Consider the following 13,045-nt stretch of genomic DNA (forward strand, 5'->3'; position numbering starts at 1 on the left):
GATCAGTCTTGTCCCTAAATACATTTTTTGGTGTGGGAGAAAAGCAATAGTGGAATTGTTCTTAAATTTTCATTTTTGTTTATACAGGCACAGTGGAGAATGTTTTCAGCCACGAGGTATTACCAGCAACTACGATACTATGCCATTGTCCTCCAAGCGCAGTGGCGAATGAAGAGGGATGCATCTGCCTATGCAAAAATGTACTTGTGCATAATTGTCATACAGAGACAATTAAGAGCTTTGATAAATGCAAGAAAAGTACGTAGTAATTATCAGTCCCTCAAAGCTGCTGTGGTGAAAGTACAGAGGGCATATAGAATGCGGAAACTACAGAAAACTCGTAAGGAAAACTGTGCTGCTAAAGTCATACAAACGGCATATAGGAAGTGGCGGATGAAAAAAATGGCCAAAAGGACAGCTGCCGCAGTTAAAATCCAAGCTCTCTACAGAATGCAAAGTTGCTTGCGTCAATACAGAAAAGTCCAAAGAAGCACCTTGTTTATTCAAGCCCAGTATAGAGGTCATAAACAAAGGTGCCGCTTCCAACTGTGCAAGAAACAACACAACTCTGCCATTGTCATTCAAAGTGCCTTCAGGGGATACAGAGTTAGGGAAGAGGCCAGGAGATTAAATAATGCCACCGTTTTAATCCAACGGTGGTACAGGGCTTCAGCCAGAAGAGATGTGGAAAGGCAAATATTTGTTAAGATGCGATGCGCTGCCACGACCATTCAGGTTGCGTACCGTAAGAAACGCAATCATGACCTGCTGAAGAAACAGCACATAGCAGCAACTTTGATACAGGCCGCATTCAGGAAATATACTTGCCAAAAACGTTTCCTTGCCTTGAGAAAAGCAACCATTGTTGTTCAGCAAAAGTATCGAGCCATGATTTTTGCACGTAATCAAAAAGAAGAGTATGAGACCCTTAGAAAAGCTGTACTCACTGTCCAAGCCTACTGGAGGGGCAGAGCCGACAGGAGGATGATTGAAAAATGCCATCGGTGTGCAACGCTGATTCAAGCCCACTACTGGCGGTACAAAGCTCAAGTGGACTTTAGGTCAAAAAAAGCAGCAGCTGTTGTCATTCAACACAATTACAGAGCCTATGTGGTTGGAAAGAAGACTAGGACTGCATTCCTTCAGATGAGGTCAGCCTGTGTGTCCATACAGGCTGCATTTAGAGGCATGAAAGTTAAGACCGACCAGAAGAAAAAGCACAAATGTGCAATTGTCATTCAGTCTGCAGTTAGGATGCATTTGCGTAGAAAGCAATACTTTCACCTTCGAAATGCAGTCATTGCTGTTCAGAACCGTTACAGAGCTTTGATCCAGTGCAGAACTCAGCAATGCGTGTACAAAGAGCAAAAGAAGGCAGCCTTGAGAATCCAAGCAGTTTACAGAGGCTGGAAGGAAAGAGAAATATTTAAGAAGAAGAAGACCGCCATTACAGTTATGCAGTCTCTGCTGAGAATGAACAAAGTTCGCACGGCTTATTTAGCCACCAAAAGTGCTGCAATCTTCATCCAAGAGCGATATAGGGCCAAGATTCTCATGAATCGACAGCTGAAGATGTACAGAAGCATGAAATCTGCTGCTGTTATCATCCAGGCTGCGTATCGTGGCTACCGTGCCCGGATGATGATTGCTCAGGTGCAAAGTGCAGCCGTCATCATCCAAAGATGGTTCCTCGTAATCCAGGAAAGGAAGAAGTATGTAGCGATTAAGACGGCAACTTTGATTCTTCAACAGCGCTTCAGAGCTCTGGTCTTGACAAGACAAGTACGACTGCATTATCTGTCTAAGCGCAAGGCGGCAATTTGCCTGCAAGCAGCCTTCAGGGGATACAAGATTCGGAAGATTTATATCTTCAAGCGTCACGCTGCAATCAAGATCCAGTCACATTTCCGGCGGTATCAGCAGCTAAACTACTACAGAAGACTTCAATGGGCTTCTGGTGTCCTTCAAGCACGTTACCAAGCCAACAAAGAAATGCGACGGGAGCGGCAAGCTCTAGACTCAAAGAAACACGCTGCTCTTGTTTTACAAGCAGCTTTCTGGGGAATGAGATCCAGACAACTTGTCAGACAAAAGCATCAGGCTGCCACTACGATTCAGGGAGCCCTCCGAGCCCACTGTGAACGTAAGAGGTACATTGTCTTAAAGTCTGCAGTGCTTGCTATTCAATGTAGATACCGCGCCACTGTAGCAGCCAAAGCTCAAATGCGACATTATCAAGAATTGTGTAGGTCTTCAGTCATCATTCAGGCAGCATACAGAGGGATGCGGATCAGGAAGGATGTTGCCCGTATGCATCAGGCTGCCAGTTTGATCCAATCGACTTTTAGAAAGCACCAGGAAAAAGTCAAATTCCAGAGTTTGCGTCTGTCGACTATCATCATCCAGAGATATTACCGGGCTTATGTCCGTCAGAAACATGACAGAGGATACTATCTAAAAGTCAGATCTGCTGCCACAGTTCTTCAGGCAGCCTACAGAGGTCGCTCTGCAAGACAAAGGATCGCTGAGATGCACAAAGCAGCATCAGTTATACAATCACATTACAAGCGGCATAAACAGCAGTCGATTTACAGGAAAGAACGCTGGGCTGCCTCGGTTCTTCAACAAAGATTTAGAGCTTTGAGACAGAGAAACTTTCAAATGAAACGCTATCAAAAAGTCAAGAATGCTGCTCATTGTCTGCAAGCTGCCTTTCGAGGAATGAAAACAAGAAGATCTATGAAAGTGATGCATAAAGCTGCAGCAGTCATCCAATCTGCCTTCAGATGTCACAGAGATCAAGTCCAGTTTCAGGCCATGCGTATGGCAGCCGTCATCATCCAGAGATGCTACAGGGCCTATCTTCTACAGAGAAAAGAAAGGGACTACTTTCTCAAAGTCAGGGCCTCAATCATCTATATTCAGTCAGTTTTTAGAGGTTGCTTACAGAGGAAAAGATTCTCCCAAATGCACCGAGCCGCAGTTGTCATTCAAGCGAATTTCAGGAGGCATAAGTCCCAAGTTCTCTTCAGTAGACAGCGCTGGGCCGCCTTTGTTTTACAGCAAAGGTTTAGAGCTTTAAAACAGCGAAATCTCGAAGTACAACGTTATCAAGAAATAAGGAATGCTGTGATTCGACTACAAGCTGCCTTTTGTGGGATGAAAACAAGACAGTCCATTAAAGAAATGCATTTTGCTGCAACAGTCATCCAGTCTGCTTATAGAACCCACAGAGAAAAAGTTAAATTCCAGGCAAAACGCTCGTCAGTCATCATTATACAGAGACGTTATAGAGCTTATGATCTCCAGAAACAAGAGAGGAATTACTTTCTCAAGATCAAAAGCTCTGTCATCTACCTTCAAGCAGTTTTCAGAGGTTGTTTGGACAGAAAGAAAATTAGAAAAATGCACCGGGCCGCTACCATCATTCAAGCAAACTTCAAGAGACACCATCAGCAATTGGCATTCAAGAAACAATGCTGGGCTGTCTACATCATACAGCACAGACTTCGTGCTCTCCGAAAGAGCCGCATTGAGATGAAGCATTACACACAACTCAGGAACTCTGTCATTTACCTGCAAGCTGCTTTCCGGGGTATGAAATCGAGAAAATCCCTCCAACAAATGCATCGAGCTGCCACCACAATTCAAACAGCATTTAGAGGCCATTGTCAGCGTAGATGTTATAGGAAAATGAAATCGGCTGCACTAATTATTCAGCAAAGAATTCGTTCTACTGCAGCGGCTAGATCTGAGAGAGAACTTTTTCTGGAAATGCGTTGCGCCGCTGTCATCTGTCAAGCAACATACAGAGGACAACAAACTCGCAAGCGCATTACTCGCTTACACAAGGCTGCAACTGTTATCCAGTCTGCATACAGGAAGCATGTCCAAGTAGTCAGATTCCAGAACAAGCGCATGTCTGTCGTGGTCATTCAGAGGTTCTATCGAGCCTTTGTTCGCCAGAGGTATGAGAGGAAAGGTTTCCTGAAAATCATACAGTCGACCATGATTATTCAAGCTGCATACCGAGGTCACTGTGTCAGGAGAGATCTGAGGCAACAGAGTCGAGCTGCCACTTTGATCCAGTCTCACTGGAGATCCTCCATCCAGAGGCGCATCTTCCAGAAGACCAGAGTCGCAACTGTTATTTTACAACAGAGGTTCCGAGCAATGCGCATTGGCAAAGTAGAAAGGAAAAATTATGCACGATTAAAACTGGCTGCTATTACCCTTCAGACCCACTGCAGAACATGGATTGTACGAAAGCAGGTAACGTTACATTTTGTTTATTTTAGCATGTACTGAATTATCTCATTTCATATCACATGATCTTTTGTGTAATCAAGGAATTTGAAGCTGCTAGTGCACAGAGGAGACTTCGTTTTGCTGCTGCAGTCTACCACCATCTCAGTGCTATCAAGATCCAAAGAGCTTTACGAGCATATAGGACCTTGGAGTCAGCTAAGCAACAGTTGCATTCTGTCATCCTGATACAAGTACAGCAGCATTCATTTGATAATTTGGCACAGTAATTTCTGAAGACTGTTAATAGTAATTCAACGCTTTAATGTTCTTGTTTTTTAGAATCTGGTGCGAACCTGGTTGCAAAGGAGAATTTTCTTGGCCAACCAAAGTAAAGCGATAACATTGCAGAGAGCAGTCAGGCGTTGGTTAGCTCGTCGCCACTATTCCGCATCAGTTATCCAACAAGCTTTCCGGAAGTTCCTCCTCCTCCGGCGCAGGAAAACAGTGGAACGAGGCATTGTCAGAATTCAGGTATTGACTGCAGTTTCAATGTTTTTTTAGAAACTGGAACCCCGTCACATTACCTCTGTGAATAAAAAGTTTATATGATAGATTTGACAGATTCGTTAAAGACGACCTAAATACCCTTGTTTTCGGATGTACGAAATGTTTTTCTTTTTCCCTGCCTCTAGGCCCTGTGGAGAGGGCACGCCTCCCGCCTACTGACTGACAACACCAAATTGATAAAGTTGAGACACCGCTTGCGCAAAGTCTCCGCTGGAGCCCGCATAGAAGACCAATTGCGCAACAAAACTTCATCTGCCCTGCAGTGCCTTCTGCGATACAAATACTTCTCTTCACTCCTCGAAGCTCTGAAAAATCTTGGTGAGTTCATCTTGTTTTGTAAAGCTTATTCAACTTAAAAGCTGGAGGATGAGTTTCAATTATGTTTTCCCGACTATAAGGCGCACAGTCTGTTACGTGTGCCATTGCTGTATTCAACACACACATCAGGCAGACCTGATTAAAGGTGTGAGCTTTATTTACAACCCGCGTGCCTACACTTCACCCTTTCGGTTTCATGATGTCCTCTACTATTTCCACCTTACAACATACAAGACATACACGCAAGCATACAAGTGTGCATTTAAAAATGGGTGCAATCACATTTCAGTTTGTGTTTTATTTAATTATTGATGACAAAGTACCAACTTTTTTTTAAATACCGTATTGTCACACCAGCGTGCCGTCAGAACATTAAGGGGTTAAGGTACTGTGAATTAAACTATCTGTGTGCCATCTTTCTTGTAATTATCTCATGTTTCAATGTGGGAAAGTGCGGCTTATGTATGTACAAACTTTTTTTTATATATATATATATATATATATATATATATATATATATATATATTGGGTGTGGCTTATAATCAGATGCGCCTTAGTCTGAATTTAACGTAGTTATAGTGTGACGGAGCCTGTCATCCATCAAAAAATAATCTATGCAGGAATATGTATGGTGGACCAAAAAAAGGGAAAGAATATGCTCGACTAGATGGATTAAGATAACGTAGATAATTCGGTCATCCATGTTTTTATTGATTTAGTTGCCGAGGATGTACCGGTGGGTTTCTTTGAGGACCCATCTCATACGGGGTCAAACAAACAGTTGAAGTCTGTTCCAACAATTTTTAGAAAACGTGATGACAAACCTAGGAAATTGGGAAAAACCCAAGCTGAAGAAATCTACATTGTCTGGAGTGGGAACATAAATATTGAGAAGCAGCAGTTTCATATTGAAAAGCCTACCACAACTAATACATATCTCCTGTTGAGGTCAGATATTACACTGTGACACGTAAAGCTAACGGTTTTGTAGATCAGAATAGCTACTCCTCTAGATCTGCATGTAAAAGTGGAGTGAAAACCCCGACTTGTCCACCTGGTTCTGAGCAGTGCATTTTGATACCATAAGATGAGTTTCTTGTCGAAAGGCAATGTTAGCATTAAGCTGGTGGAGATGATGGAGGACTTTGCTGCACTTAACCTGGTAATTCATGCCTCTGCAGTTCCTGGTGAGGAAGTTATGGGTTGTTGCCCCCTCAAGCGGGTCGCACCCTGATCATTTGTATTATGGCGAGAGAAAAACTGATTTAAGTACAGGGATGTGTTTGGGGGAACAACACCACAGGCCTCGTTGGATTTAAGACCAAAACCTATGAAGTGACGAGGTACTAAAAAACTGCTAACCTAATAATAAAATGAGGAAGGCAAACTCCTTTCCCAACCAAACTCATGTGCTGAAGCGCCATTAAACCACAGGTGCAAGCACTCCCCTAATTTACAAAAAACCTAATGGTGCAACTTCACTCCTGTGCAACCTGAGCTTGTGACGATGAGCTCATTGACATTCCAAATATTCCCAAATTTTTGCTCCAATAAATATAAATTGATTGTTATCTAAAGTAAACAGTTATGGTCTCCAAGAGTGCCAATGGGATTTTTTCTGAAGTCCCAAACATGGTTGTTTAGAAAGCAGCGTACGCTTGGGAAAAAATGTAGAGTGACTAGCTGTTTTTATTAGAAAACTAATAAGGTAGCTAATGGTTAAAAATAATGATGAATGCAAACAGCGATTTACTCACACTCATGTATATACATTTCCCATCATGAAAACTTACTACAGTATACTAATCTAAACTTCACTCCACCCAGCTGCCCCTATGAAGTCATGTTCAACTTAAGGTTCTAATCCAAGTTAGCCGCGCGCACGGAGTCATCAAATTTATACGTGGTATTGTTCGGAAAGTCAGATTCAGAACTGCCAGTTGCAGGACACCGAGCTTTACCCCAGGACATGCACCCAGCCCGTGCCTCACAGAACCGAAGCTGGCTCATTTCTTGGCAACCACAGTGGTTTTATCGAGGAAAATGGAAATTCCCCTTCCCCAACAAATAACGGGAGACACTTCCGATGACTTAAGAATCTTGTGGACTTATTTTAAATTGTTTTTTTTGTGGTGTCTGTGTTTGCAGAGACTGCCACAAGGTTGTCCCCCGTCTGCTGCGAAAACCTGGTGGAGAGCGGAGCCACCAAAATCCTTTTCACCCTCATCCTGTCCTGCAACAGGAGTGTGCCCTGCATGGGGGTCACTACCTATTCAATCCAGATCCTCATCAACCTTTCAAAGGTACAATTCAGGAAGAACGTTCCCATTCAAAAGTATAATGGACATTTTATTGTGGAGGGGGGGTTTATTCCGATTTGGTTTACCCTGAGTAAAAAGGGTGGGGTGGTTTGAGGGGGGGTATATAAGGAATACTTGAACTCTGAACATCATCAATGCATTTCCCCTTAGATATGTGTTGCTCCTGACACTCGAGTGTAACCCTTCTATTCAGGGATTAGCTTGCGTTTGCAGCAGCAAAGGTTAAGCTGTTTGCTGCGGTCATGTTCATTTTCCTGCAGCACATTCTGTTGTTCCTTCCTGGCCTTTCAGATAGATGATACCCCGAGCATAGTCATTAAGCAAATTCATTGCATTAACATAGCATTGGTAGCCCATTCCTTAACATCCAGGAGCAGAAATGCTGGATTATTTTGAAGCTGGTGCATCCCAAACCAGCAATCTGTATTGGCAAGATCAGCCAAGCTGCTGGTTGACAAGAGGGTGAACTTTGGCTTGCCGTAGCCAGTGCGAAAGGGCTGCTGGAGGACAAACGTAAGATCAGCTGGCTTGTAATCCAATATCACACTGGCAAGTGCATGCTTGTCATTAATAGGCACTTTGCTACTAAAGAGAGCAAGGGGTTGCATCTTACCTCAGGTACAAGCGATGCCTCAAGGAAATTCTTTACCTGTTTTGCTGTGTGACATGGAGCATTGTCCAGGCTGATTGGGTGATGAACGCCAGTAAGGAACCATGTGCTGTTGAAAAGGGTTCTGATGCACATTTGCATTTGCCGAGCTATGTAGTTGTACAAGAGGCCCAACCCCTGTTGCAGAAATCATGGCGAGACACTGTATGGCGACATATCCATACCACGTTTGGCACTGAACTGCCGAGCAATCCTAGCTGTAGTGTGGAAACGATTACCCTTTGACATTGGCCGCTGTGTCCTGTCCTCTGTTGCATTTGTCTTCCGTGGACGACCGGCCTTCTTGGGCGGCTTGAATGATTTTTTACTTCTGTAAAGATTCCACATACTTAATATCACAGATTTGTACCAAACAACCTGGCTGATAGGGTCATCCCTTTTGTTTTTATTTGGACAACCTGCTGCCAGAGGCTTTCAGTATCTTTAGAACAGCCCATGATCTTGGAAAGTCTAAGAACTTGTCGGTTAGAATGCCATTTAAACGGGGGTTGACGGTTAATCAAGGAAAAGAGCACCAGTTGCTAGATTAGCACCATTAAGTGGGAGGCGCTTGAGAGAGTTCTCTAATTTTGATCAGTGTATTTTTGGCAAAATATTTTTTTGGGGTTGAAATACCGTATCCATTTAGTAATAGCTGTTGCAGTGGCATGGTATAGACACAACAAAATGTCCTTATACTGTTGAGCAGAGAAGATGGTATTGTGTCAGAATTATTAAATTTTTCATATGTTCGCTAATTTTGATCCTGTGCGTGTCGGCGTGGGTGCATTTTCTTCATATATTCAGATTCAGATTCAGATTTACTTTATTGTCATTCGTGTACACGTGTATACAGAATAAAATGTCGATACATCTGACCCGCACAGGTTCTTTGAACGTCAGCCGGGATAGATAAGATTAACCATGTCTTCGTCAGAATTTTAGCGCAGCAGTTCGTCATCTCGCGGTTCGATGCCACTTCCAGTTGTTAAATGGTCCAGTTTATTGTCCAGAGAGCGAACGTTGGAGAGCAAAATGGATGTTAGAGGGGTTAGCCTTTAGCCTAGCTGTTAGCCCGGCCCGCTTCCTCGTCACGCCGCTGTCTTGCCACTCTGCTTCGCTGCTTTGTAGGCCGCTGGGTCTTGTTGACATAGCAGTCCGTGGCTAATAAACACCGAGCGCTTGATGTCTGGATGATCGCATATCCAGCAAAAAAAACTGCGATCGTATCTTAATCTGCAGTTCGAGCCGACTTTGTGCGCCATCAAAACTGAGTCGAAGACTGGATCTTATGGCCGACGTGTAAAAAAACCGTTGCAAGCCGATGCAGCCGCAGCCGAACAGGGCGCCGCCATATATATATATATATATATATATATATATATATATATATATATATATATATATGTATATATGTATATATGTATATATATATATATATATATATATATATGTATATATGTATATATATATATATATATATATATATATGTATATATATATGTATATATGTATATATATGTATATGTATATGTATATGTACATATATATGGACTGTCTCAGAAAATTAGAATATTGTGATAAGGTTCTTTATTTTCTGTAATGCAATTAAAAAAACAAAAATGTCATACATTCTGGATTCATTACACATCAACTGAACTATTTCAAGCCTTTTATTATTTTAATATTGCTGATTTTGGCTTACAGCTGAAAAAAACTCAAAAATCCTATCTCAAAATATTAGAATACTTCCTCAGACCAAGTAGAAAAAATAATTTTATAACAGCAAAACTAAATCAAACATTTGAAAATGTCCATTGATGCACTCAGTACTTGGTTGGGAATCCTTTGGCACGGATTACTGCATCAATCCGGCGTGGCATGGAGGCAATCAGCCTGTGGCATTGCTGAGGTGTTATTGATGCCCAGGATGCTTCGATAGCGGCCTTCAGCTCATTTGCATTTGTAGGTCTGGTGTCTTCCATCTTCTTCTTAACTATACCCCACAAATTCTCAATGGGGTTCAGGTCAGGGGAATTAGCAGGCCAATCAAGGACAGTGATGCCATGGTCAGTGCACCAGTTACTGGTGGTTTTGGCACTGTGGGCAGGTGCCAGATCATGCTGGAAAATGAAATCCTCATCTCCATAGAGCTTTTCAGCAGATGGAAGCATGTAGTGCTCTAAAATCTCTTGGTACACAGTTGCATTTACTCTGGACTTGATGAAACACAGTGGACCAACACCAGCAGCTGACATGGCTCCCCAAACCATTGCTGACTGTGGGAACTTCACACTGGATTTCAAGCAACTTGGATTTTGCTCCTCTCCAGCCTTTCTCCAGACTCTGGCGCCTTGACTTCCAAATGAAATGCAAAACTTGCTTTCGTCTGAAAAGAGGACTTTGGACCACTCTGCAACTGTCCAGTGCTTCTTCTCCATAGCCCAAGTCAGACGCTTCTTCCGTTGTCTTGAGTTCAGAAGTGGCTTGACCATGGGAATACGGCTATTGTAGCCCATTTCCCGGACACGTCTGTGAACTGTGGCTTTTGATACCTGGACTCCAGCTTCAGCCCACTGTCTTTGAAGCTCCCTCAAATTCTGGAAGCGGCTCTTCTTCATAATTTTGTTAAGGCTGCGGTCATCTCTCTTGGTTGTGCAGCGTTTCCGGCCACATTTTTCCCTTCCAACAGACTTTTTGTGGATATGCTTTGAAACTGCACTCTGTTCAAATCCAGCTCCAGACTTCCTGTGCGGAGTTTGTATGTTCTCCCTGTGCTTGCGTGGGTTTCCTCCGGGCACTCCGGTTTCCTCCCACATTCCAAAAACATGCATTTCAGGTGAATTGGCCGGTCCAAATTGTCCCTAGGTGCGAATGGGCAAGTGAGTTGTCTGTCCCCGTGTGCCCTGCGATTAGCTGGCAACCAGTTCAGGGTGTCCCCTGCCCACTGCCCGATGATTGCTGGGATGGGCTCCAGCACCCCCGCGACCCTACTGAGGATAAGCGGTTGCAGCTAATGAGATAATAATGAGATATATATATATATATATATATAACAAAATTTCAGTATATGTAAGCCATTTTGTTTGATAATGCTGTTGTAAGGTTTCACATAAATAAAAAACAAATTAAATCAATTTAGTTTGAAGTAAATCAAATATGGTAAAGATATTGCACATAATTTTGCTCATCGTTTTTTCTTATTTCACCAAAAAGTTAAAAGTATTAAAGTTTTTTGTTCCACCAGTCGATAATTTTTGCTCATATTGCCATAAAATTCAAACTATAAGCTGAACCCAGTACATTGTTAAAGGAAAAAAACATTTTGTACACATATCAGCAGCACCTGAGGCGTGTTCAGGAGAGTGAGCGATTGCTATCGCTAGCTATCGCTAGCTTCTGAACGGCCAATGATTATTGAGCGCTCGCGTGCCCGAGTAATCACGGGAGAAAGACCGCTTACTTTGATTTCCAACATGGCGTCGACAGTGCAGAAGATGGAGGATCTCACCCTGACGAGTGCTGTTGGCGATGTAATATATCGTCTTACATTGCCTGGTAATGTTTGTGAACAATGCAAGACAGGTATGACCCTTCCACTGCGTTTAGGATAACCTTAACTGTGTCAATATGCGAACTGTCGCTCATATAAGCCAACTCGCTCAAAGCAAGCTGTAGAACGAAATCCATTGTACTGTCGTCGGCCATTTTGGATCAGTAAGGCAATCACAGTGAGCGATTACAAAACGTTCAGCAGTGCGCGGCAAGCGATTAACAAGCGACTACATGTCTGATTACTCTCCTGAACACGCCTCTGACTATACGCTGCAAGTGCCTACATTGAACTATGAGATATTAAACAAAAAAAGACGGTACAGTTTTAATATACAGTACCTTAACCGCTTAACCTCCCGATGGCTGGCTGGTTGGCTGCTCTACTTTTGATGAGCAAATACGTGTCTGTACGATGTCACCAGTCAAGATACGTTCCACATATCATTGGGAAGTCTTGGGATTCAAGATATGATGAACATTTCAAAATATACTTATCAGACAAACACTACAATCAGTCTGAAACAAGATAGCTGAAAATTATAACTCACCATTACATACCCTGGTCGTCTTCAACTTATTTGCACGTCTGCGAAAATGGCTTCTTTACGTCAAGGACAATCCATAGGATCTAACCGTGCAAAGTATTGACTCCGAAACACAAGATAATACAGATAAATAGGAATCCGCCTTAAACATTTCTGCTTCGTTGGACCCTCATTGTAATCTGTTCGTTTCGCTACATTACATTCGTTTTCAAATGAACACTCTTAAAAATGTTCCCTTCATGACTGTTAGCGATCCCCTTTCGATTGACTCCTTTTCCATGATTAGGGTCTGTTCATGCTAGTTGTATTCATGCAGAAAGCGCAAAGTTGCATTAAACTTGCGTCTTCGTTGACCCATATAATCCACGTGTCTCACCATTACCTTTATTGCTTGGGGGGGCCCCGGATCGATGCATAAGCCGCAGGGTTGTAAACTTAGGGGAGAAAAGTTGCGGCTTATAGTCTGAATTCTACGGTATGTATTATTTGATATCATTATTTAAGAAAAAGAAAGATATGAAGATCTTAAAAAAAAACTTGAAAAACAGTTCAACAGTTTTCAGTTATTCCATATTGGGAGAACTCACTCAAGATACGATCCGGGAAAGAATTACTCTTATGTCGAGGTATTGTTGTTTAACAAAATATCATTGGCCCTTTTTAGGAAAATGTATTTCTCAATTTCACTCGTCAATATGGATATTCAGTAATCCTTCCGTTATCGCAGATAATGGTGACCAGAACCCCTGCGAAAAGTAAAAATCCGCAAAGTAGCATTGCATTCATTAAAGCCCCCGAGGATTTACCTTGCTCAAGATGACATCATTACCAACTGACAGTAT

General features: G+C 42.5%; 1 protein-coding gene across 1 annotated transcript in view; it reads left to right on the forward strand.

Annotated features, from left to right (window-relative positions):
- Window positions 1-13,045, forward strand: part of aspm (assembly factor for spindle microtubules) — a 28,854-nt gene that overhangs the window by 13,379 nt on the left and 2,430 nt on the right. Inside the window, exons 19-23 of the mRNA XM_088349619.1 lie at window positions 88-4,272; window positions 4,350-4,499; window positions 4,588-4,779; window positions 4,941-5,133; window positions 7,282-7,436. Of these exons, the coding sequence (XP_088205745.1) occupies window positions 88-4,272; window positions 4,350-4,499; window positions 4,588-4,779; window positions 4,941-5,133; window positions 7,282-7,436 (4,875 nt within the window). The remainder of the gene's footprint in view (window positions 1-87; window positions 4,273-4,349; window positions 4,500-4,587; window positions 4,780-4,940; window positions 5,134-7,281; window positions 7,437-13,045) is intronic.

Source organism: Urocampus carinirostris, chromosome 12, assembly GCF_059441175.1.
Source record: "Urocampus carinirostris isolate Australia breed hairy pipefish chromosome 12, RoL_Ucar_1.0, whole genome shotgun sequence".
NCBI lineage: Eukaryota > Metazoa > Chordata > Actinopteri > Syngnathiformes > Syngnathidae > Urocampus > Urocampus carinirostris.